This window comes from Candoia aspera, chromosome 5 (assembly GCF_035149785.1).
Source record: "Candoia aspera isolate rCanAsp1 chromosome 5, rCanAsp1.hap2, whole genome shotgun sequence".
Lineage (NCBI taxonomy): Eukaryota > Metazoa > Chordata > Lepidosauria > Squamata > Boidae > Candoia > Candoia aspera.
This window is the reverse complement of record NC_086157.1, coordinates 10,706,378-10,729,444: the sequence shown is the minus strand read 5'-3', so window position 1 is coordinate 10,729,444 and position 23,067 is coordinate 10,706,378. Positions and strand designations below refer to the sequence as shown.

The following is a 23,067-nucleotide window of genomic DNA, read 5'->3' as shown; positions in this document are numbered from 1 at the left end:
TTCAAGAAACGTAACGTTTGGCTGGGGCGGAAGTGACGCGGTCGCCGCGGAGACGGGCGCCTAGCCATCGCACGTGTGGCTCTGCAGAGCCATGGATCTCTGGTATCCGCCGCCGCCGCCGCCGCCGCCGCCGCCGCCGTTTCCCGCCTGGGGCTCCGCTGGGCATTGGCCGCCGGGACCCCCCGGGCCGTGGCACTGGGCCTCTCCGCCGCCGCCGCTGCCACCACGCCCAGGTCTGTTGCTGGCTCCGGGCGCCCCTTGGAGCCCCAGGCCCCTCTTCAGCCGCGAAAGTCCCTGGGCCAGCCGTTTTCCCCGCAGCTCGGGAAAACCCTATTTTACAGGGTTGTTGTTGCGGAGGGAAATTAGGGGAAGCCTGTCGCTCAGGACGGCCAAGGGTAGCCGGGATATACACGCAAATAATAATAGTCATAATAATAGTAATAATGATAATAATAGTAATGATGATGATAATGATGATAATAGTCTTGATGATGATAATAATAGTGATAATGATGATAGTAATAGTAATAATAGGGGTTTGACTGAGTTGCCTTAACATTGCCGGCCCTCAAGATGTGTTTTCCACTTTCAGTAGATTGATTGATTCAAGCATATATAACTGCCTGTCTCCGAAATAATGACTCTGGGCGGCATACAGTGAAACGGAACGGTTAGAAACAAAACTTTAAAAACTATTAAAACATAAATGTAAATGAAATCATGGGAGAGTGCCTTCCAAGTCTTACATGCAGTATAGCCATGTCATGGGCTCCCTGTTGATTAGTCTATGACAGTGTTTCTCAACCTTGGCAACTTTGAGATGGGTGGACTTCAACTTCTAGAATTCTTAAAGTTGCCAAGGTTGAGAAACACTGGTCTACGAGGACCCATGGTTTTGTGGTTTGTTCTGCCTACTTACCCCCATGGTCAACAGCCCCTTTTCTGCTGTGCCTCAAATTGGGCTGGGTTCATTTTCCTGCCTCTCTATAGAGAGCTTCAGATTTAACCAGTACTACAATATGAAACATGGTGCATCAGCAAATTTTATTTCTGTGTAAAACTGTAAAGGTGTATAGTTTCTTCTGAACTTTAAAGTTCAGGGTTGCCTCAATTCTCCTTTTCTCCCAATACCGTTTTTTTCTAATTTACATGTGCCAACTCTTGCTGGCTTCTTTTATCAGATTGGCTGTCTTGTTGTAGTTGCATGTGACCAGGGTATTTTCATAGTTTTGGGGAACTCTTTCAAGGCAGTTATTTAATTTTTGCTAAATCTTTCTCCCTTGAGGCAGCCAGGGAGCATTTTATTTAGGGACAGATTCAAATATATAATTCACATCACATAAATAATCCACAATTGTTTTACCTACATTATTACATTGGCATTGTTTTATACCACTTTTCATTTAAATATATCAAATTCTTCCACCTCATTCCATTTATCAACACTCCACTATCTTAAAATTGTAAATGTGTTATTTACAGAGTCAGTGACTGTAACTTGTTTATCCAGACTTCAATATATAAACACAGTTAAAGAGTTTTCTGCACCAACTTCAGGTTATTATGTTTTAATCTTTAATGCCATAAACAGCTTAGGGCCTGGTTATCTGAAGGATCACCTGTCTTGATATAAAAACGTCTGGACATAAAGATTAGGAAGAGAAGATCTCTTAAGGAGGCCCCTGCTTTCCGAAAGCCATTCCGTCAGAAATATAGGAGAGTGCTTCCTTCTATATCAATCCCAAATTATGCATAATCTTCCCTGGGAATTCTCATAGTCCTCACTCTTTTCACGTTTATCAAAAGCTAAGACTTTTCTGACAGGCCTTTTTTGCTGATTAATAATACTGGGTTTTGTTTTGTAAACACCAGCCATCTTAAGTGTTTTATGGATAGAGAGGCAGAGTATGAAGGGAGATAATAATATATAATGTTCATCAAGGAAATGTAGAAAAAAACAGGTGATACATATTTCAGAAGTAGGGTGATGCTATATTAGCACTGACTTTAAGGTAGATTTTTAGGATATAAACGCTGATCTGCTGGTTTGAATTAAATGGAATTCACACAGTATTTTGTGCTTGTCCGATTTTGCACATTAAAACCAGATTGGTTTTAATGTGCAAAATCTGACAAGCACAAAATACTGCGTGAATTTTTTTTTTCCCCAAAGAAGGTTAGTTGGCAGAGTGGAATTCCATCTTCCCTGTCCACTTTTCCCAAAGGAAGAGCTCTTTAGTTAAGTGCTTCACTGAGCAGCAAAAGACCAGTGAGCAAGGAGTATTGGCTGCTCCCATCATGGCAGAAGTTTTTCAAGTAATGCTCCTGCAAATCTACATCTAGCTGTCCTTCCAGGACTGGAAATGGAAGGGGTCACCGCAGATGCCTGGGCAACCTCTGTATATCAGTGTAGCCTTGAACTAGGGAAGAAAGAAACCTAACTATTATCATGAACTGTTTGCCCTTTCATGAACTTTTTGCCCTTTCTAGAAGAGAAGGTTAGTGATTTCAGATTGTAACATAGTTGATCTGCTCATGGTTTCTAAGTTTATTTGTAATACTATTGTAATGATTGCCTAGTCCAAATACTCAGACTCACAAGAGGTTGCTAAATGAAATCTGATTTATTAGGAAACTTGTGACAAGTACAGAGAAAGCTGAGAATGACAGAAAGCACGCCAAATACAAACTAAAAACCCTTGCTGCAACCGTAACCCCGCCTCCCTACCAGCAGAGCCACCCGTCCCAGGTGCTGGCAACCGTCAGCTCGTCTAGCCTGGGAAAGCAACCTTGAACACATGAAATAATCCAAATACATTCCGAGCTCACAGCCAAGAGATAAACATACTCCCAGCAGGAACCATCCTCCCGGCAAAGATGAAACACGCATCAAGCTAATGACATGCGAAACGTTACGATGTACCAAGCACATTGAAACGGTGAACATGATATACCGCCCCCCCCAAAAAAATTTAGGGACCCGGTTTAGATGGGTAGGCGGAATGGAACCGGGCAAAAAGGGTAGGAGAAGCCACGTCATGGGCAGCTACCCACTCAGGATGAGGAAAATGCTTCCAGCGAACTAAATATTGCAGAGTATTGCAAAGGCGTCTAGAGTCTAAAATTTCTTTAACTTCAAAGTGTTGTTGACCGTCAATCATGATGGGGGTTGGAGTTGGAGGTTGATCATGCCATCGGTCAGAACGAGTAACTGGTTTGAGCAAGCTGCAATGAAAAACAGGATGTAACAAGAGGTTGCTAAATGAAATCTGATTTATTAGGAAACTTGTGACAAGTACAGAGAAAGCTGAGAATGACAGAAAGCGCGCCAAATACAAACTAAAAACCCTTGCTGCAACCGTAACCCCGCCTCCCTACCAGCAGAGCCACCCGTCCCAGGTGCTGGCAACCGTCGGTTCTCCTAGCCTGGGAAAGCAACCTTGAACACAGGAGATAACCCAAATACATTCCGAGCTCACAGCCAAGAGATAAACATACTCCCAGCAGGAACCATCCTCCCGTCAAAGATGAAACACGCATCCAGCTAATGACATGCGAAACGTTACGATGTACCAAGCACATTGAAACGGTGAACATGACAACTATCCACTTGTAGGGAGAAACTACCTAGTGCTGGTGAAAGCAGAGGGATCTTCAACTGTGTATATATTGAAATTCCTTTTCTAATGTTGGAGGAAATTCCTAATACAACGATGAGGAGAGGGGAGCAAGGGGGAAATATAGTAGTATGTAGATGAAAAAGATTTTCAGAGCAGCTTACATATTGTTAAAAACAAATTTGAGGTTTGTAGTAGCATAAAAAGAAACAGTGAGGAACAGAGAAGATGAAAACAAAACAGAGGCGTGAGCAGGTCTTAAGATGAATGTTATGGAGCATTCTTATAGCGTCTGCCTGGAATGGAAACTGTTTGGGGAGAGGAAGTGCCAAATAACTAAAATAATCCCCACAGCTCAGATGGGATGACCGTGCTTTGCATACCTTCTTCCACAGACAGATGTAGTGAGTGCTTCATGGTCAAAATCAAGGGAAGAAGAGAGTAATGGTGCTCTTCTAGCCAGACAACGCAAGAGCCTTGTCTTTAATCTCTTCCTCTGAAAAGATTAGCAATTGCAGATGTTGGTATCCTTTATATGAGAGCTGAGTTTATGGTCATGGCTTATGGTGCTTTCCTTTCTAAAATAGAATTGCATTTATATTTATCTATATTTTGTTTATATTTATTTCCTTCCTTCCTTCCTTCCTTCCTTCCTTCCTTCCTTCCTTCCTTCCTTCCTTCCTTCCTTCCTTCCTTCATGTCACTTAATTCTACCTGAATTCTAATTGAAGGCAGACATGGTCATTTTGATGAAGACTGGCAAGTGGAACAAACTGGATTGCCACACGTCGGAGCCTGTCAAGGCAGGAAGAACAAACAAAAGGTACTTAATTGCAAGCTGAGAATAAATCACTGTGCTGGAGACGTAAGGGGGAGAGCACCCCGTGCCTCATTTCACCTGTAAGTGAGCCGAGGGATTTTAATTTTTTTCTTTTACACACCTGCCCAGTTAGGAGCCATGTGGGCAGAGGGTGAGGCTGGAATCAGAAGTTGGGATGCCCCTTCTTTCCTGACTGGTGTGTTGCCAGGGAGGATCTGATAACTCTTGCAGAGATTTGATCTGATTGCTTTCAAAGGGCTCCTGAAATTACTCATTCTCAGAATAAACCATGGTTTGTCATGATGCCTGAATGGCACCTTTGTAAGATTAAGTTTAATGGATGTGTAAAATGGCTGGTAACGTTTGTTCAGCACCAGTAAAAGCTGTCCTTTGGGCAGGTGTCTGGTGTCAGAAATGGCATGTTATTTGCCTTCACTGTAAGGCCCTTGGAATAGTTCCAGTGCTGCAACTCATTAATGTCTCCTTTCTCTGTTATAGAACAAGAAGAGAAAGGAACCTGTTTTTACTCATTATTGTGATACGTGTGATCGTGGCTTTAAAAACAAGGAGAAATATGAGGAACATACGTCTCAGCACAAGCAGGTGTGTTGTAATAGCTGCGGGCAGCATTAGTTGTACAGTTTATTGAGTTGAATAATCGTGTAGTCTAACCTTCAGAGCTGGCATGGAAGCTTGAAACCTAAGCCTGTTTCACACATAAGCATTGCAAGCCAGGATTTTTAACCGCCTTGCCTCACCTTGGATGATAATTTTCAATCCAGCTAGAAGAAGCCCCTTTTCCAGAAACGACATTTTGTATCCCGGCTAACCTCGGACAGTTACTTAGTTTCTGCAGGATTCCAGCTATATTTGATGGGAGTCTTGACATCTTACCTTTACACACCGACCTGTTCCAAATACTGATGGGTCTTTACAAGGGCACATGGCAACACCCTTCTTTTTCTGCTGCTGCAAGACAAGTGTCACAGAACGCCTGTAACTTGCCACCTGTGCCCTTGTGGAATGGAAGAGGTCAAAATGATTATGTGTGTTCTTTTACACTGTTGGTTTTATTTGGCTTTACATCTAAATTTAACCTTTACTTCTTTAGCAATAATGCCAGGGTAGCCAGATGATTATTATATAGCCTTCCTCTTAGCTGACAAGAGCTTTCAGGTGGTCATTTATCAACAAGTTTTTCTATTCAGCTTCAAGAATGTGGCAGATGATGCATCTTGAAGATTACATTCTCCCTTGTTGGTTGGTTTGTCTTTGTTTTTCTTGATGGCCTTCAGCTGTAAGAAAATTTTGATTTAGTAGCTATGGTTTGTTAGACAAGTCATAGTGGCCTTGCTAACTGTAATAGATGGGGGTTCACCCATCAGATTAAGCCAAACACAAACAATCCACATTACAACACAGCCTGAACCAAGACTTTAGATCAGCCTTTCTCAACCTTTTGACCCTGGAGGAACCCTTGAAATATTTTTCAGGCCTCAGGGAACCCCTGCACATCCAGGCTCAAATATAGGCCAGAAGTTACAACATGATTATATTCTTTTCATGGGTAGGTCTGTTGATTTTATTTGGCTTTACTTCTAAATTTAACCTTTACTTCTTTAGTAATAATGCCAGGGTAGCCAGATGATTATTATATAGCCTTCCTCTTAGCTGACAAGAGCTTTCAGGTGGTCATTTATCAACAAGTGCTTTAACAGTGTTATTAAACTAAATGTAAAGAATGAAACTTACTCTTTTATGTGAAGTTGCCTGAATTTGAAATAACTTTTTAAATAAATCGAGATCTCCCAGGGAACCCCTAGTGGCCTCTCACGGAACCCTAGGGTGCCATGGAACCCTGGTTGAGAAACCCTGGTTTAGAGGATTTTCTTACTCAGTTGCTACAGTGTGGCATTCCTTGATGTAAAGCCTTCCACCTTTTCAGAGGATTCCTTGCTTGGCTTTCCTGACTAGCTTTTCTTGTAAGTAGAAAGCATTTAAGATAAGTAACCCAGCTGTCTGAAACATGAAACAAATTGAAGTCATCCCACAGTCCTGTGGAGTTTTGACCATGAAGTGGCAGCAGCCAAACTGATTTAATAATCGAGCCTTGGGCAATGTTAGTACTTTATTCACTAAGAAATACTTACTTCTGAGGGAAAGGATAGACTGTTATGAGTGAAGTCCTTTAAATCATTTCTGTTGTTTCTGCTCCGGATGTAATTATTAATCTAAGTAGCTCAGATTAAGTAGCAAATAAAAAGGCTGTTTTAACGAATTATTTAGCTGTGTAAAATTTGTCTGATTTCCTTGACATCTGATTGTTTTAACACTTCATTGGTGATTGTATTGCATTAAAGAGTGTTTGAAGTTGTATCTTTGGTTGCAAAACTCTTATCCACTTATTTTACTGCTGGAAGCCAGTTATGTGCTTCCTGGAGTGCTGTGGGACAGCTGGGGAAGTAGAAGGACAGTATATTTTATCTTTTGCAACCTAAAGAAAGAATACAATTTGTCTGTTGCAAGTCTCTCTTTCTGATCACCACTGCATCTGTTCCCATTGAGAAAAACATGAGATACTCAAGTGACCCGAGTCTACAGAATGTGCTGTGAAATTTAAAACTGAATGCAGTTTTAGATGTCAGGATTTGGAATAAGAAATGTCACAGATCGCTCTGTTAAGCTGGGACTAAGCAGCAAACTCCCCTGGAATTAGAGAATTGGTCCATTTCGAAATAAGAGGAAAAAGACTAGTGTTGTGGAAGGAGAAACAATAAAAGAAGGGGAGGAAAAAAGAGGCAGAAATCAAACTGTAAATTGAACATATTGTAATGCCACATTTTTGGCTCACTAAACTGATTTTAAAGGTGATGTGTTTATTCTTTCAGTGTACAGAAGATGGCTGTAACTTTAGAGCACATGAGAAATTGGTTCAGATCCATTGGAAAAATGTACGTATTCCCCTGGCTCAGTTCGATAACGCTTTTCTAAGGATTGTAACGTGATCTTCTCAGTTTCCTACCTTATACATCTTGTTTTTGGAATTTGCCCAAAGTATCTGTGACTGTTAAACAGTTACAGTGAGTAAACAGCAGTACACCTTTGTGTAGCTGCTTGGAAGGCTGGGTATTGTGAAATGGTATGGGTCAAGTATTGATGCTTATTGCATATTGCTTGGTGTGTTACTGCTTTAAAAAAAACTTCAACAATGCAACCAACGAAAATTGCCTTGAATTTTGGAGGTATAAAGAAAGTAAGGAAGGAAATAATCTATCGAAGCAGTTCAGAGATCTGATTTAGTACTGTCTTCTTTAATAATATCCACACATCTATAAAAATCCTTTCTCATTTCCTATGCTTCTGTACTTTATATTATGTCAGATATTCCATAACTCTGTCATTTAGGAAGAGGAACCAGTAATAAGGGCTATGAGATCTTCTTGATCATCAAATATTTAAAACACCAGACAAACATGTGTTAATATTAACAAACAAGATGTGTGTATATTGAACTCTTAATGATAGTTTAACCCATTGATCCTTTAGATACTTTCACCTTTGGGTGAGGTTTGTTCCAGTTCGTTAAGGTGTCTTGCTTATTCTTGTGAACCATAAGAGAACTGTCCTTCAGCAAGCAGATGAAACGTTTCAGTTTAATAAATATTGCCTTTCTGGTTCTGTTCTTAATGGCCTCTTTTTTCCACCCCACAATTTTGAACAAATATTCCAGAAAACATTCTCTCTTGCGTCCCATCATACCATACCTGTTTAGTACAGACATTGACAGGTGTGGGTTTTATGCTGTGTATTCTCAAGTGATACATCTATCTCACCTTTTTCCACATGTCTCAAGGTTGCATATATGGGATTCTTAAACAGTCTTCTCTCCAAAGAATTTTAGCTACAGGTAGTCCTTATTACGACCATTTGTTTAACAGCTGTTTGAAGTTAGGACAGTACTGAAAAAAGTGACTTATAACCGGTCCTCGCACTTAACAACCATCGCAGGGTCCCTGAGGTCATGCGATCAAAATTTGGGCACTTGGCAAATACATGCTTCGGCATGTATTTATGATGGTTAGAGCACCCTAGGGTCATGTGCTCGCCATTTGCGACCTTCTCAGCTGGCTCCCAACAAGCAAAATCAGTGCAGAACCATGTGATTCACTTAACGACCTTGTGATTCACTTAAGACCCGTGGCATAAAAGATCATAAAATCGGGTGCAACTTAATGACTGTGATGGTTAACGATGGAAGTTCCAGTCCCAGTTGTGGTTGTAAGTCAAGGACTAACTGTACTTAGCTTCAGCAAGGCTTCATAAAAGATAACAGTACCAGCAAATTCTAACGCCATGTAAGAGGGAAATACAGTGGAAACAGTAGCAGTAGCAGTATTTTTTACAATTAATTTTAAAAGAGGTGCATGTTTCATAATGCTTAGAGATGTGTGTGTTTGTTTTTTCTTCCTTCTTAGATGCATTCTCCTGGTGCCAAACGAATCAAACTGGATACACCAGATGAAATTGCTAGATGGAGAGAAGAAAGAAAAAAGTGAGTAGGTGTTAGTTTGTGGAGGTACAAATGCCAGTCTATTAAAGACAGAAGAGGATTTTTTTTTTCAAACCTTCTATTGATTCCTTCTCTCTGCCTACAGATTTGCAGGTTGTTGTTTTTTTCTGGGTCCATTAACAGGGGAAAACTGACTCAGTTAGAGTTATGATCAGTTCCAGAAATGAATGAATGTAATGATTTGATTGATTGTGAGGCTGAACTTGCTGAGCACTTTATTGTCGTAAGTGGATTGGTAATTAAGTCTCCTATGCGTATTGCTGCAGAAATTTCCCTACTTTGGCAAATATTGAAAAGAAGAAAGCATTGAAGATGGAAAAGGAATGTCGGGGAGAAGTGCTGACAACATTGCAATTTGGGTAAGGGTTATCTTCCTTCTTAGTAAGCTCTGAATGTGACCAGCCAGTCTGTTCCCCTCCCCTCCTTTAAAAAAAATCAACTCTATTAATCTTTTTGAGCTTAGGGCCTATTTTGAACTCTTAGGAAATGTTGGAGGCACCCTCTTGAAATGGCTGCTATGGATGTGTAGCTGTTCTCAGGATGGGTGCAGGCGGACCCCTTTAAAACATACATCTCCAGATCCACATTTTCCACTTTTAAGGATTTGTGTGCGCTACTCTCCTGCCAGAAATTGGCTAGAGGAGAATGGAATCCTGCCCTCCAATCCGGGACACAAAGGCTAACAGGGTTCTTAATGAGGGCGGGACTTCCGCCCTCTCCCACCTGATGTCTAATGGCGAGGATTTGAAGTCAGTGAAGTCCTGAAAGAGTTTGGTTGTCATGAGTGCCGTTGAGCTGAAGACATCAGCACAACGGCACACATGACAATAACGAGGAAGCAGAGGAAGGGGCTCAAGATAAGCATAGCACGCACAACAACAGCCACAGACCCTAGCCGGAGGAAGCAGCCATCAGAACACAAAAGAGAAACAAGGAAAGACAAAGGCTAGGCGGATCGCGAGGCACACCCAAGCCGTTAGCACAAGCGCAACGGAGATCGCCCAGCTGACAGCAATCACCGGCTGAATGAGGAAACCGATGATGGGCGATCCCGGGGCACCCGCTGGGGCCTCGCAACCCTTCACCTACCGGCAAGACAGCATGCAGGACAAAGGGGGGATGACGTGACCCAGGGTGAGGGGGCGCTGACCGGCGCGGGGTATTTAAACCCCGCACCGGCGCGCTCCCCTCACTCTCAGCTTTTTTCGCAACTGACACTACATACGAAATAAACCGGAACCTGCTCTCCTATGAATCAGCGTCTGTGTTTTACTCTGCGGTAGGCAGTGCATGACATTGGTGTACGCAGACTACCACATTATTTTGTTTGTTTGTTTGTTTATCAGATTTACGTAGCCACCCATCTCACGAGAAGTATCTCAGGGCGGCATACGTTACCAGTTCCTGTTGCTATACATCCAGACCAGTTTTGAGATTTCCAGATTTCCGCCCAGATATTAACCCAACCTAAGCCTACTTCATTTCCATTGTATTGGCCTCTTTGTTCTATTTTCTGGGCTAGTAGAATCCAGGCTAGACAGGCATGGGATCACCATCAGCATTAGTACAGATGGCTCTACCTTTGTAGCTACAGAAGAACTGTAAACTGGATGACTTTGGAATATCCAGCCCCTATCACAAGGGACACAGTATAACTTGTATCCTGAAAGTAGAGGAATCTGTCATTGTCCTCCTGGGCAATGTTTCTCAAACTCTTGATTCCTGGCTAGAGTCATGAATGGTTTGAAAGGTCTTGTAAAAGATCAGGGATTTGGGGGTCGGTGAGATGGCATTTGTCCATCCCACAAGTAATCCAGAAGTGGTCTGGGACAAACGATTTCTCTTTCAGCAAGATGAAGGGAATGTGGAAACCTCAGTATGAAGTTTCTAGGCGACAAGGAAACACACAGAGAAGAACAAATCGGTGCTGGAATAAATTGAGGAATGTTTCTAATGACAAAGATTTCCCGCCGAACGCTTCAACTGTGACTGGTCCCGACAACCATGGAGCCGAGGAGGTTAGACGAGAACCTTCTGGAGACGCACAAGACCCTATAGCAGACAGAGACCCCCTTAGCATGCTGGCCAGTAGTGATCCTGGTAAGATACTCCTTTTGGTTTTGTTTACAGCTAGTTAAGCAATGATGGAGGAAATTTCAGTTATAGAATAAACCCAGCGCAACTATTTTTACGTATTTTAATTTTTTCAAACATTGCAATGTGCTGCTTTGAGCCACTGACTGGGGAGAAGCTTCCTTTAGAAGGTTAGACTCAGAATTTAAGAGAAATTCAGTTGAAGGAGAGGTACGAGTGGAGGTTCTGGGCTGGAGAAAGCGGCTGTGAAATTGGTAGAATTCTTAAATCGCGTGAGGAAAAGAATTAATCCGCCTGAATGAATTCTTCAAAATCTGAGAGAGTGGAATAGTTCTTGGTGTTGGTTAACTGAGACTCTGTTTTAGAGGGAGGCTCTGTCGGTGAAATAACCCACCACTGTAAGAAAGCTTGTTTTTTAACCAGACAAGCTTTCCTATGAAAGCTTCACACATTACCTGTGAAATTCTACCCATTTCTCAGGTAAGAATATCTGGTTTGATAGATTAGGAGAGCTTTCAACAGCTTAACCAAGGCAGATGGATACTGCTGATTGTCCTGAAGAAGAGAGAATTTCATAGCAGCAGTTAAGGAAAACTAAAGAGAAAATATTAAATAAACTAATAGAAATAAGGTTTTACTTATTTAATACTAATTTATTTAACAATATTTATAAGCAGCCGCAATTGGGGCTGTGTGATGTTTGTATTATGTTTTTAGATGGATTTCCACCCGCAATCCTGTTTTTACTTATATTTTAAAGTGCTTTTAACAGTTGTGACATTGTCTTAATTGTTGGTTGAGCACCGCCCAGAGTCACAGTTAATGAGATGGCCGGCCATATAAATGTGTTTAATAAATAAATAAATGAGCACTTCGTGGACTCTGGGGAGCTTACAATAGTTCAAAATACAATACAATTAAAAATTAATGGCACTCAACTATGATGGCCGCCCAACAGAACTACAGTCCGGTAGCTTGCTGCAATAGTTTAACTGGCTTCCAAAAAGCAAAGAAAGTTGGAGCCGCCTGTATTTCCAGGAATTTCATATTCCATAAAGCGCAGTCACCACCAAGAACGTTGTGGAAAGCATAGCTGTTGCTACAAAGTGTACTGACTCCGAGCCAGATTGGGACAGGCTGTTTCCTGTTCTGGGTTTACCTTTGGAATAGCCAGATTGGCACAGTCTGTAAGAAGAAGCTCTTGTTACATTCGGTCTCCAGAACAAAAGGTTTTGTGCATTCCTACCAGCCACTGACCTACAGTAATGACATCTCTGCACAAAAATTGGGATAAGAGTTCTGGAAATGGAGCCAAGCTCTTGGGCATGATAAATGAAGGAATTATTTAGCTAAAGAGAGCCAGTCTAGTGCAGTGGTTAAGGCACCAGGCTAGAAACCAGGAGATGGTGAGTTCTAGTCCTGCCTTGGGCACAAAGCCAGCTGGGTGACCTTGGGCCAGTCACTCCCTCTCAGCCCTAGGAAGGAGGCAATGGCAAACCACCTCAGAAAAACCTTGCCAAGAAAACTGCAGGGACTTGTCCAGGCAGTCTCTGAGGATCGGACATGATTGAACAGATTATAAAAAAAATTAGCTAAAAGGTCAGGAGGTTGCTGGGGAAAAAAGATTGCTGAAGCTTAGGGAAAAAGAAACTCCCTGTGACCCCAGTGCTCAGTTTCTTTTTTCAGAGGTGGTCTCAGTAGAGTCCTTGGTCCATCCAGGTGCTGTTGGTGCCAGAGTTAAGTCCGCTTCATTTAAACATCTGTTTTCTTAAGTGAGTTCATTCGTTCACTAGTTCAATTAACTGCTAGGAAAGAGCCTTTGGAACGGGAGTTAAATATCAGAATAATTTCAGATAGCTACTTTCAGAAAACCCTCCCACCCTTATATGAACTGGTATCTCTAGGCAAGTAAATTTTGGTGAGGTGGTTTGGTTTCCCTCATGCCAGTTTCTGAAATTAGCACTGGACCACTTCCTTGTATGTTCACCCATAAAGGTAGTCAGACGGACAGACAAAGGCTACAAGGTCTTCTTACTAGGGCCTCTTGTGAGGTCTGTGCAGGGCAAATAATATTCTTACATATGATTCTGAAGTGCATATTAGACAGAGCAGGCAAACTGAAGCTGCCCAGTGATCCTAGAAAGGAAGGAGACAGATAACAAAAGCCAGGTGGTTCTCTTTTTCCATGGTGTGAAGGGAGTCAATATATAGGTACAATGAGAGCCACTGTTTATGTCAGAAGGTGCTAGTATCAGTAGAAAGGGCAGGCCTGGAGTTTCTTTAGAAGAGCAGAATGCAAAGGTGCCAGGTCAGCCCATAGTAAGGTCACCCCATGTTGGCATCAGATCCCACCTTCCTGTAGTAAAGGTTGTGTCATAGTTTACACCACTTTTATAAGCCTGTGTATCATTTCCAGGCCAGGGATGCGGTGGCGCTGCGGGTTAAACCGCTGAGCTGCCGATCGGAAGGTTGGTGGTTCGAAACCGCGCGGCGGGGTGAGCTCCCGTTGCTAGTCCCAGCTCCTGCTCACCTAGCAGTTCGAAAACATGCAAATGTGAGTAGATCAATAGGTACCGCTTCGGCAGGAAGGTAACGGCGTTCCGTGTCGTCATACTGGCCACATGACCACGAATGGGTCCTTACGGACAACGCCGGCTCTAAGGCTTAGAAACGGAGATGAGCACCGCCCCCTAGAGTCGGACACGACTGGACTTTACGTCAAGGGAAACCTATCATTTCCAGAGGGTATGTAACCTTATGGATCTTGTGGCTTTTCTGCGTGCCTTTGGAAAGGAGCCCAATAATCACCGTAGCTATGTATGCCAATAAAATATACTTTGCCCTATCTATCTCCAAATACTTCGTTCCTAATTTAAGTGGGCATTTTCCCCACAACACATCCAGCACTTGAGCCTTTCCAGAGAAACCCCAGAGACTTGACTAGTAGTCTCTACTAGTAGTCTCTACACTCAGTTTTATTTGCCCATACTTTATTTTTGGCCAGCTTCTTTGTTTGTCTTTATACGCTCCGCCAAAGTATCACCTGAGTTAGCTTACCGTTTATGTCAAGAAAACTAAATAAATAATGTTTGTCTCTTCCCAGAATCAGACAAAGAGGTGGGAACTTCCAAAGATCAAGGTCTGGGAACTAGTATTGTTCCAAAACAGGTGACCTCAGCCCTGAGCTCCCTGGTTGTCAACTACGGCAGCTTGTCTGAAAGTGAGAGTGAACAGGATGGTAAGCCCACTGAGTTTTCTTCCTTCCTCTGTGGAAGCAGGAGAAATAAAGAGATGTGCAAAATACCATGGTATATTCCAATTGAAGAGCATTCCTCTTTTTTTGTGGCCCAACCAACCCAGGTGTTCTGCAGAGCAGATGGGTCACCTGTTTGCAGAAGTCAATCTTCTAGAACAAAAAATGGCTTCTCACTTTCCCTTTCCACACAACTAGGGATCACTATTCCAGATCATTTTGTTTTACCCTCAAAAGGCCTATTTCAGCTTGGGGAAATTAACGGGGGGGGGGGGGAAATGCCGATAGAACTGCCAATTTTGTACAGCATTTAATAGGGAAATGGAGAAAAAAACATAGCATGATGTAACTGTAGTATACTTTTTAGGGTTGGGTTATCATCATGCCAAGCCATCCATGGAGACACAGCATGTCTGTGTTGACAGGCAACACTTCAAGATGCGTGCAGCTTCGTAGTTAATGGCCCTGATTGGCATGTTTCTACTTGGGAATTAGCACCCAAATACTAACTATTCTCTTAGAGCAGCTTGTCGATTCAGGTGGTGTCAATTCTGATGGCGTTTGCTGAAATTATACAGCATTGCACATATTTTGAAGTGCTTTTAGGTTTACTGTAAGATTTTCCCAATGTTTCTTTTTCCAAAGAGACAATTTTATCTGCAGGCACATGAAATATTCATATTAACACTGTTTCTCCTTTTTATATGCATAACAAATCATCGCCTTATACAATCACAGTTTTCTAAAGGAAACTGTTGCCAAACTGTAATAAACATCTAAACTATGAAAACTATGTACTTTAGTCCCCCCACCTAAAAAAAAAAAAAGTTGGAGCACTTTTCACCTTAGCGTTCCATTGTGGATGTAGATACTCATGATGTTGGATTATACACCATTATAATAACTGACCTATGAAAATGACAGTCAGATTCAGAACAAAGTATCTTTTCAATCTGTGCACGATTGACTTGGAATCTACTGTGACAAACTGAGTAGCATTTGTTTAACTAGTTTTAAATGAAGATTAGACAAATTTATAGACTATCAACTCCTATCATGCATGTGGTGATCTTTTAAAAAAACCAGATGGGAGGAACTTGGATTCAATGCCATGATCCTAGATCATTTCTTTATTAACCAGTACTGTATAAAAAGTTATCTGACTGTAAATAAATCTGAATGAAGAAACTGTGTCTCATATTACCTTCAGCTATGGGATTTTAAACCCATAACAAAATATAGACTTGATAAAATAGGGTGCATGGATCTCATTGACTCCTGCTATTTCTAAGAAATGTGAGTAAATTGAACTTTAATTTTGTGACAGCCTGTGTTAACTATAAAAGCAGTATTTTGGTTCATCCAATAGGAATAAAATATGCGCCGCAGTGCTCATAACTCAGTATCTTTTTATAGCTGTTCTTTTAATTTTAATTTGAGTCCTTGCATATTAATTCATTGCTTAATTATTTGTTTTTTAAATTAGAATCTATCACTCCTGTAGCAAAAAGAGCAGCTGAAAAAGAGGCCATTCCCAGAAATATCCCTCAGTCTTCAGATAACTCTCAAAACCGTGAGCACGGGGATCACCAAGAAACTCTCCCTTATCTGCATAAAGGGGCAGCCTTGGGGAGATCAAAGTCACATACAGGGAGCACAAGCAATCTGAAAAGACAGAGGAAATCACTTCCTGCATTGCAAAACCACCATCCAACTTTGCTAGAAATGGTAAGAGGTCTTTTCAGTATTTTTTTACTCGATACCAATGAACTTTTTACTTGATACCAGAGTCCCCCTCTGTTGGGGGAGATGGGCGGTAATAGAAATTTGAAAAATGAATGAATGAATGAATGAATGAATGAATGAATGAATGAATGAATGTTACCACTTTTAAGTAGAGATTTGTTCCCTTCAGCTTACGGTTGTTAATTCCAAGAGTTCACAAGAAGATTTTACTCCACCGCTGGTGGAGAGCTTTTTTTTTTTTTTTGCTCTTCTCTGTAAGGAAAGTTAAAGTCTTTTAAGCATATTCCTCCCATCCTCCACCTTCACATTTTAATTTGATTTTAAGAATAAATGTATTTTCCATTTTGAAATGCAGTCATTCTAGGGATTAACAGCAGACTTAAACAAAGCAAAATAGAAGTTACTTGGCCATCTCTTATACCAAAATGATGAAAGAAAATTGCATTTCAGAAAGGACTCTCCTGCACTGTTTGCTAGGTTTTCAGTGATATCTGAATACGTTATCATGGGTGCTAGGGAAAATAAAACATGCTGAGAGTAAATTGGCCCTTAATTAAATGAGGATGTCAGAAAAAAGTTATTTTACCTCTAATGATATGCTAGCCAAGGGATTGGAAAATTTAACTGAATTAATACATAATTAACATGAGAGGGCATTGTAATTCGTGTGGTCCTCAGATTCACCATCTGCCAGGAACACAGTTGGTGTGTACGTTCTTCTCTGCACTGAGGTAATCTACTTGCTTGTGTCCGGTAGCTATAATCCAGAAAAAAGGTGATTTAATTTTGGCTGGTCAAATAAGGTCCTTTGGTATATCACTCCTCTTCCCATTTCTGTCTGTATAGACATGGGAGCAGGGGACATTGGGACATGCCAAAAGGTGAAATGTAGCATTTCAGGAAATATAAAGGAGGTTCATGCTGTAGAGTGGTCAATCTTCCCTTATGGAGAGAAAAACAGGGCACCCAATCTGATTGGTATAATGGAAGAGGGCTTGGCAATTGCTTTAATTAAAAATCCAATAAAACAAAGCCTTTAAACTGCATACTCCAGATATAACCCCCCTCTTCTACCTATCATGTTTTCCCTCTGTTACTGTATGTAACTGCCCCTTACCATAATTTCTTTGAGGGCTTACTGAAGCAAAGGAAAATGTTAAAATGAAATAACTTAAAATACCAAAACAAAATGATGCATAAATTTTCCTTCTAGCAGAGAATAAAATAAAAAATTAATTCCTTGGAATGTAAATTAACATTCAACTCAACTGTTAAGAGCCCTTTTTTTTTAATGTAAACACGTGCTATTTCTATTTAATGTTTCCTGTTTTATTTATGGATTTCTAACTTCCTTCGTGGCATTTTTGTAATGATTTTAATCATTTCAAGGCATTTTAAGCATCGAGCTGGCCTGGAAGTTGACAGAAATATTACTCCTAGTAACTTTTGAAAAATTGATTAAATCGGATCTGGACTTAGAATAGACCTATTGAATGACTTTAGTCATTCCAATATACCAGAAGTAAGATGAAAGTGCAACAAGATACCTTTTGTGGAAATGTTGAATTAGACAGTCTTCACCTCCAAATTCTTTCCTGAAGTTAAATACTGCAAAAACAGGTCAGGTCTATCCAGTATATTAATGCAGATTGCTTAGTTTTGGCTGAGTACATTGTGTTTATTCAGCAAACCATTGCTGGGCATGATATATAAGCTCAGCTGTAGAATTCAAAAATCTGCTTGAGGAAACCAGATAAACTCGAAATATCTGTTGACATTCTGCTCTTTTTTATGGCTGCAAGGCAGATGACTATGTTGCTTTACCCTGCCTCTTCAGAAAACCTCAGGAAGTTTCTGGCTGTGCCTTGATTTACAAAATGTATGTCTTTCCAACAAATGGCCTCAACTCAGGTTATAAGCATAACAGAAAGAATAAATTGCAAGGGAAAACAGCTGCTATAATCCATGAAAAATCTCTCCAGCACTGTCAATAGCATAAGAAAACAGGATTGACCAATTTATGAGTAATAGAAAGATGATGGTAGATAATGTCATCAAATTACTGCCCTGTTACATGCTCTTTGTGCAGAACAAGGGCGTATGTGTATATATTCTGAACGTTACAGGCAGTTTGGCATGTTTTGTGGCCTAAAAGACTGCACTGCAACTGTATGTCTTCGGATGAGAACATACAGTATCGTCACAATAGGATGGTTCTTGAATTCCACATTTATACCATGACCCTTTTTTTAACACAAGTCCCAGTTGTGTAGCGGGTGAAGGACACTCAGGTTTGCAGTGCGTCCTCTATCTCTGGCCCAATCCATAGTGGAATCTTGCACTAAATTTGGGGGTCAAGACCGAACTAAAGTGAATATCCAGTGTGGGACTGTATTGGATGATTTATTTCCATCTCTGCCGTACTTAAAAGATGAAAGAAATTCAAACCCTGCTCTGGGTTGGAAATGCATTTACCGACCATGCTTGTTTGTAAAACTTTGCATAAATCTTTCAATACAGCTCTTTGGAGACTGGTGGTCATATACCTTATACCTTTTCTTCCTTTCTCTTAGCTTCTAGCAAAGGACATACGACATGAAAGGAACGTGATTCTACAGTGTATCCGTTATATTCTCCAAAACGATGGCCTTGGACTCCATTTAGAAACTAATTCAAACCCTCTGTTGGACAGCGAGCCAATTCCTCAGCATGCAAAAGAGTTAGTGACAGATAAGTCTTGTGAATTAATCAACTCTCTCAACTTTGACCAGAACAAAACAGAACCCAACAAACTAGTTGAAAGCAAGGAAGTCTCTGCATCTCCTGCTGTTGATGAGGATGTTTGGGAATCTACAGAGATCACTAGTAAAGACAACTGATTTTTTTTTTTTAACCATACATGGGTAACCATTGCCCATATTGGGATCCTTGCTGAAACTCCTCAGATTGCACATTGCATCCAAAGAATTTGGATGTATTTAAGTTAACTGTTCTGATGAAAACTAAAGCTCAGTTAGGCCTTGCAATATTCTGATCTTGCGATCCTGTTCTTCAGGGATTCATTTTTACTTACTGTAAGTATGAATAAAAATCATATTAACTCTGTTCTATTTACCTTTTATGTCAGGGATGTCCATAAGGTGTGGTCAAAAAAAGTCAAGGTAGCAGCCTCAACAGTATGATTGAAGCTCTGCCCGTTTTGTAAGTCGGTCGAGGTGCAGGGGAAAAGGGGCAGGGCTTTGATCACACCGTCATGGCTGCCATTGTGACTCTCTTTACCATAACCTGCAGAGCGCCTGTTGCAAGCTAGATTAAAACAAGCTGGAAGAGCCGCCTTGGCTGCATCAAGTGAGTGAGTCCTGTCCTGGCTTTCTTCCCAGTGGTCTATTAATAATAAGCGGTACTTTTCCCCTTGCCCACCTTAGTTACGGAATTGCAGTCAGTTGGGAGAGGGGAGTTAGGAAAACCAGCCGTAGGTGGACCAGGGAAGAAATGCAGCCCCCTGATATCAAAACCAGAGCCCATCCCAACTTCCGAGCGAACGTGATAGACCAGCAGAAAAGAAATAATGCCCTCAATGTGTCGTCTTTGGCCTCTCCTTGTAATCACCGGCTTCTCAAATATCAGCAGGCAGTTTCATGTGGTACTAAAAATCTGTATCAGTAGCGACCTTTACGATGCTAAAAGAAAAAAAAATATACAAGAAAAAGACCTTAGAACGGTGCTTCTCAACCGTGATAACTGTAAGACGTGTGGACTTCAACTCCCAGAATCCCCCAGCCAGCATGGCTGGCTAGGGAATTCTGGGAGTTGAAGTCCACACCTCTTACAGTTGCTAAGCTTGAGAAACACTGCCTTAGAAACTAGTTTTCTGTATCTTAGTAAAGGTAAAGGTTTCCCTTGACGTAAAGTCCAGTCGAATCCGACTCTAGGGGGCGGTGCTCATCTCCGTTTCTAAGCCTTGGAGCCGGCGTTGTCATAGACACTTCCGGGTCATGTGGCCGGCATGACGACACGGAACGCCGTTACCTTCCCGCCGAAGCGGTACCTATTGATCTACTCACATTTGCATGTTTTCGAACTGCTAGGTGAGCAGGAGCTGGGACTAGCAACAGGAGCTCATCCCGCCGCGCGGTTTCGAACCGCCGACCTTCCGATCGACAGCTCAGCGGTTTAACCCGCAGCGCCACCGCGTCCCCTTTCTGTATCTTAACCTGCAAATAATGGACACATTCTGCAAATGATTTGGGTTTTGTCTTCACTGTTGCTTTATTCTCACTCCTGTGATGGAAATTTTTCATCAGAGAACAGAAGTATGCAGGAGGTGCTTATCTGCTCAGATTAGACTTTGTTGATAGAGCAATATTCCCCGCCCACTTTATTCTCTGGTTTTAAAGTCGTAATACATCAGCATGAGAGCCAGTTTGGTGTGGTGGTTAAGGCACCAAGCTAGAAACTGGGAGACTGAGTTCTAGTCCTGCCCTGGGCACACAGCCAGCTGGGTGACCTTGGCCCAGTCCCCCTCTCTCAGACCCAGGAAGGAGGCAATGGCAAGCCACTTCTGAAAAACCTTGCCACGAAAACTGCAGGGGCTTGTCCAGGCAGTTGCCAGAAGTCAACAGTGACTTGAAGGCACCAAAACAAAAAACATCAGCGCCCAGTAAAGCTATGTTGCCTAAGTTGTCTCTTTAGCTTGTGAAAAACAGAAACACTGAATTGGATTTTAATTGATAACCCAGGACAATGAGACAATTACAGGTTGAATGTTAAGTTTACTTTCTTCTGTAGTTAATAGAGGGCATGTTACGACAGAGCCATTTAAAGGTGGAGCAATGAGAAATTTCCCTGTGGTGTGTTCAATGCAGATCTGTTAACTTGCACAAACAGCCATTTTAAAAACTTGAACTATAATTATTTATAGTCCCACCTTTCAGAATTCGCATTAAGGACTGATTTGAACTTACAAGGATAATTTCCAAATAATATCAGCAACAGATGTGCTGCAAAGAAGCTAGTGGCATGGCTAACGAAACATCACATATTCATTATCTCACATGGTGTTACTTTAGTAATGATTTCACCAATAAATAGCTGTGAAAACCTACATGCTGCGAACATCCACAACAGTAAAATAAAAATAATGGTTTTAAAAAAACGTTTGGGATCCTTGCTATGAGGCAATTTGTGGCATTGACCATGGGTTATATTTATGTGTCTGCTCTTTGTTTACTGAGGTAAACAAATAGGACAGTTAGTGGTAAACATGGAAAGGGTTAGGCCTTCCCAAACCCTAGATGAATTGATGTTTGTGGCAAATAAGTTTTTAAAAAGTAGAAAGTCTTGATATCTACTGCCGTAAACATTTACATGTTGCTAACCAGTAGAAAGCTAAAATTCTGTCTGAAATAGAACATAGGTTAACAAAATAGATCAGAAATAAATCTGGAACTCTAGTTGGACAGAGATCTTTAGAAGATTTTGAATGTGAATAGTTTTAAGCATGAAGCGCCTCATTTTGCGCTCAAAACAGCCCACCCCAAATAAATCTAAGCTGTTAAAATAGAGTGGGAAACAGCTCATCACGTATGGTTTCATTTTGTAGCTTACTACTATACTTTGATTTTTTTAAATTGTGAATTTTTAGCATGAAAATTAATATTTGGGGTGATTTTTGAAGAGAAATAGAAACAAATCTCAAATGTAGTGCAATGTCTGAAACAAAAAAAATGCATATTGCTTACATCTTAATTATTTTCACAGCTAAACAATGAGAAGTCCCTTTCTTGGGTCCCAATAAACGTGGCCTTCTCTGTATTCGGCCTATTGTGTGCAACTCTGCTGGAAAATTTCAAAGGACAAAATAGGCTTAGTACTTTAATTGAGAATTGCTTCTTTTATGGAGAATTTGGACTTAGAATGTTTAGGAAAGGACTGAAAATTCAACAGTGTAAAGATATCTATGATTTCTTCAACAGTTTCTGAACATTTCATAAACAATATTTTCCAGTAGAGGCAGTATCTTGCTCTGTGAGGTGGCCAGAGAGAGACAGTTAAAAAGATAAAAATGGGCTAGTTTTTTTTTTAATTGCAGTTAAGAAACACATGGCCAAGAAATACAGAACTAACCTCTTTGCAGATCTCTGAGTACAGTAATGACTTCTGAACTGTCTATTGAGCGAGCTGGCCTTGGTGCCTTTAATACACAGTTCTGCCCATCTGACTAAAGTTGGTACTGATTCTACTATTCAACCGGCAAACATATTGTGTCAGACTGCTATAGGGTCTTTGACTAATGGTGCTTGTGAGTTCACAGTCACTTCAAAACATGATGGGAATCGCTCTGGTCAAAGCTTTCCCAACAGAAGCAAGAAAGTGAACCACTCTCCCAGAGCTAAAATTCACAGACCCACTAAGACCCACTCGAGCTTTAGAAAGTGGGGGAGGTGTTTAAAAGTCATTAAAAGTGTGAGGCATTGGCAGGAAACTGGCAAAACCACAAAAGCAGAATGTGGTTTTAATTTATGTTGATCACCTGCATTGTTAGAACATCCCTGCCCATTTTTTCTCCCTGTGCTATGTTATTCCATGAGATAAACACACTGTTTTAAGAATGTATGGGATAGTTTTTGATGGTTTTCCTTTTAGACAGTATGTTTATATTCCAATTTTATTTTTATTTTCCATGACTATAGGAGAACCCTATCTTGTACTGGTCAGAGATGGTACTAAAAATATTTATTGATTGGCAATACCATCTTCATTAACTTTTGAGAACTTCCCGGGGCAAGAAAAGGATCCCACTTCCTAAAAGCAGAACACAATAGGCTATGCTAAGTCAGTGATTAAAGATACTTTGCATGCAAAACAGAGGCTTTATTGCTGGGGCCTTTCTGTCCATGGAAATAGCCCTTCTTCAAACAGCAATAACATTGTTTAAAAGCCAGGAGACTTTGGGTTCAAATACGTA

The 23,067-nt window shown here is 41.0% G+C and overlaps 1 protein-coding gene across 1 annotated transcript; it reads left to right on the top strand.

Moving 5' to 3' along the window:
- The first annotated feature begins 42 nt into the window (after nucleotides 1-42).
- On the top strand, nucleotides 43-19,448 carry NUFIP1 (nuclear FMR1 interacting protein 1). Its single transcript, XM_063304572.1, has 10 exons — nucleotides 43-102; nucleotides 4,349-4,440; nucleotides 4,936-5,040; nucleotides 7,326-7,388; nucleotides 8,913-8,989; nucleotides 9,274-9,366; nucleotides 10,857-11,107; nucleotides 14,205-14,339; nucleotides 15,841-16,082; nucleotides 18,674-19,448. The coding sequence occupies exons 5-10, from the start codon at nucleotides 8,913-8,915 to the stop codon at nucleotides 18,977-18,979; spliced, it is 1,104 nt and encodes a 367-aa protein (XP_063160642.1). The 5' UTR covers nucleotides 43-102; nucleotides 4,349-4,440; nucleotides 4,936-5,040; nucleotides 7,326-7,388; the 3' UTR covers nucleotides 18,980-19,448.
- The last annotated feature ends 3,619 nt before the right edge of the window (nucleotides 19,449-23,067 follow it).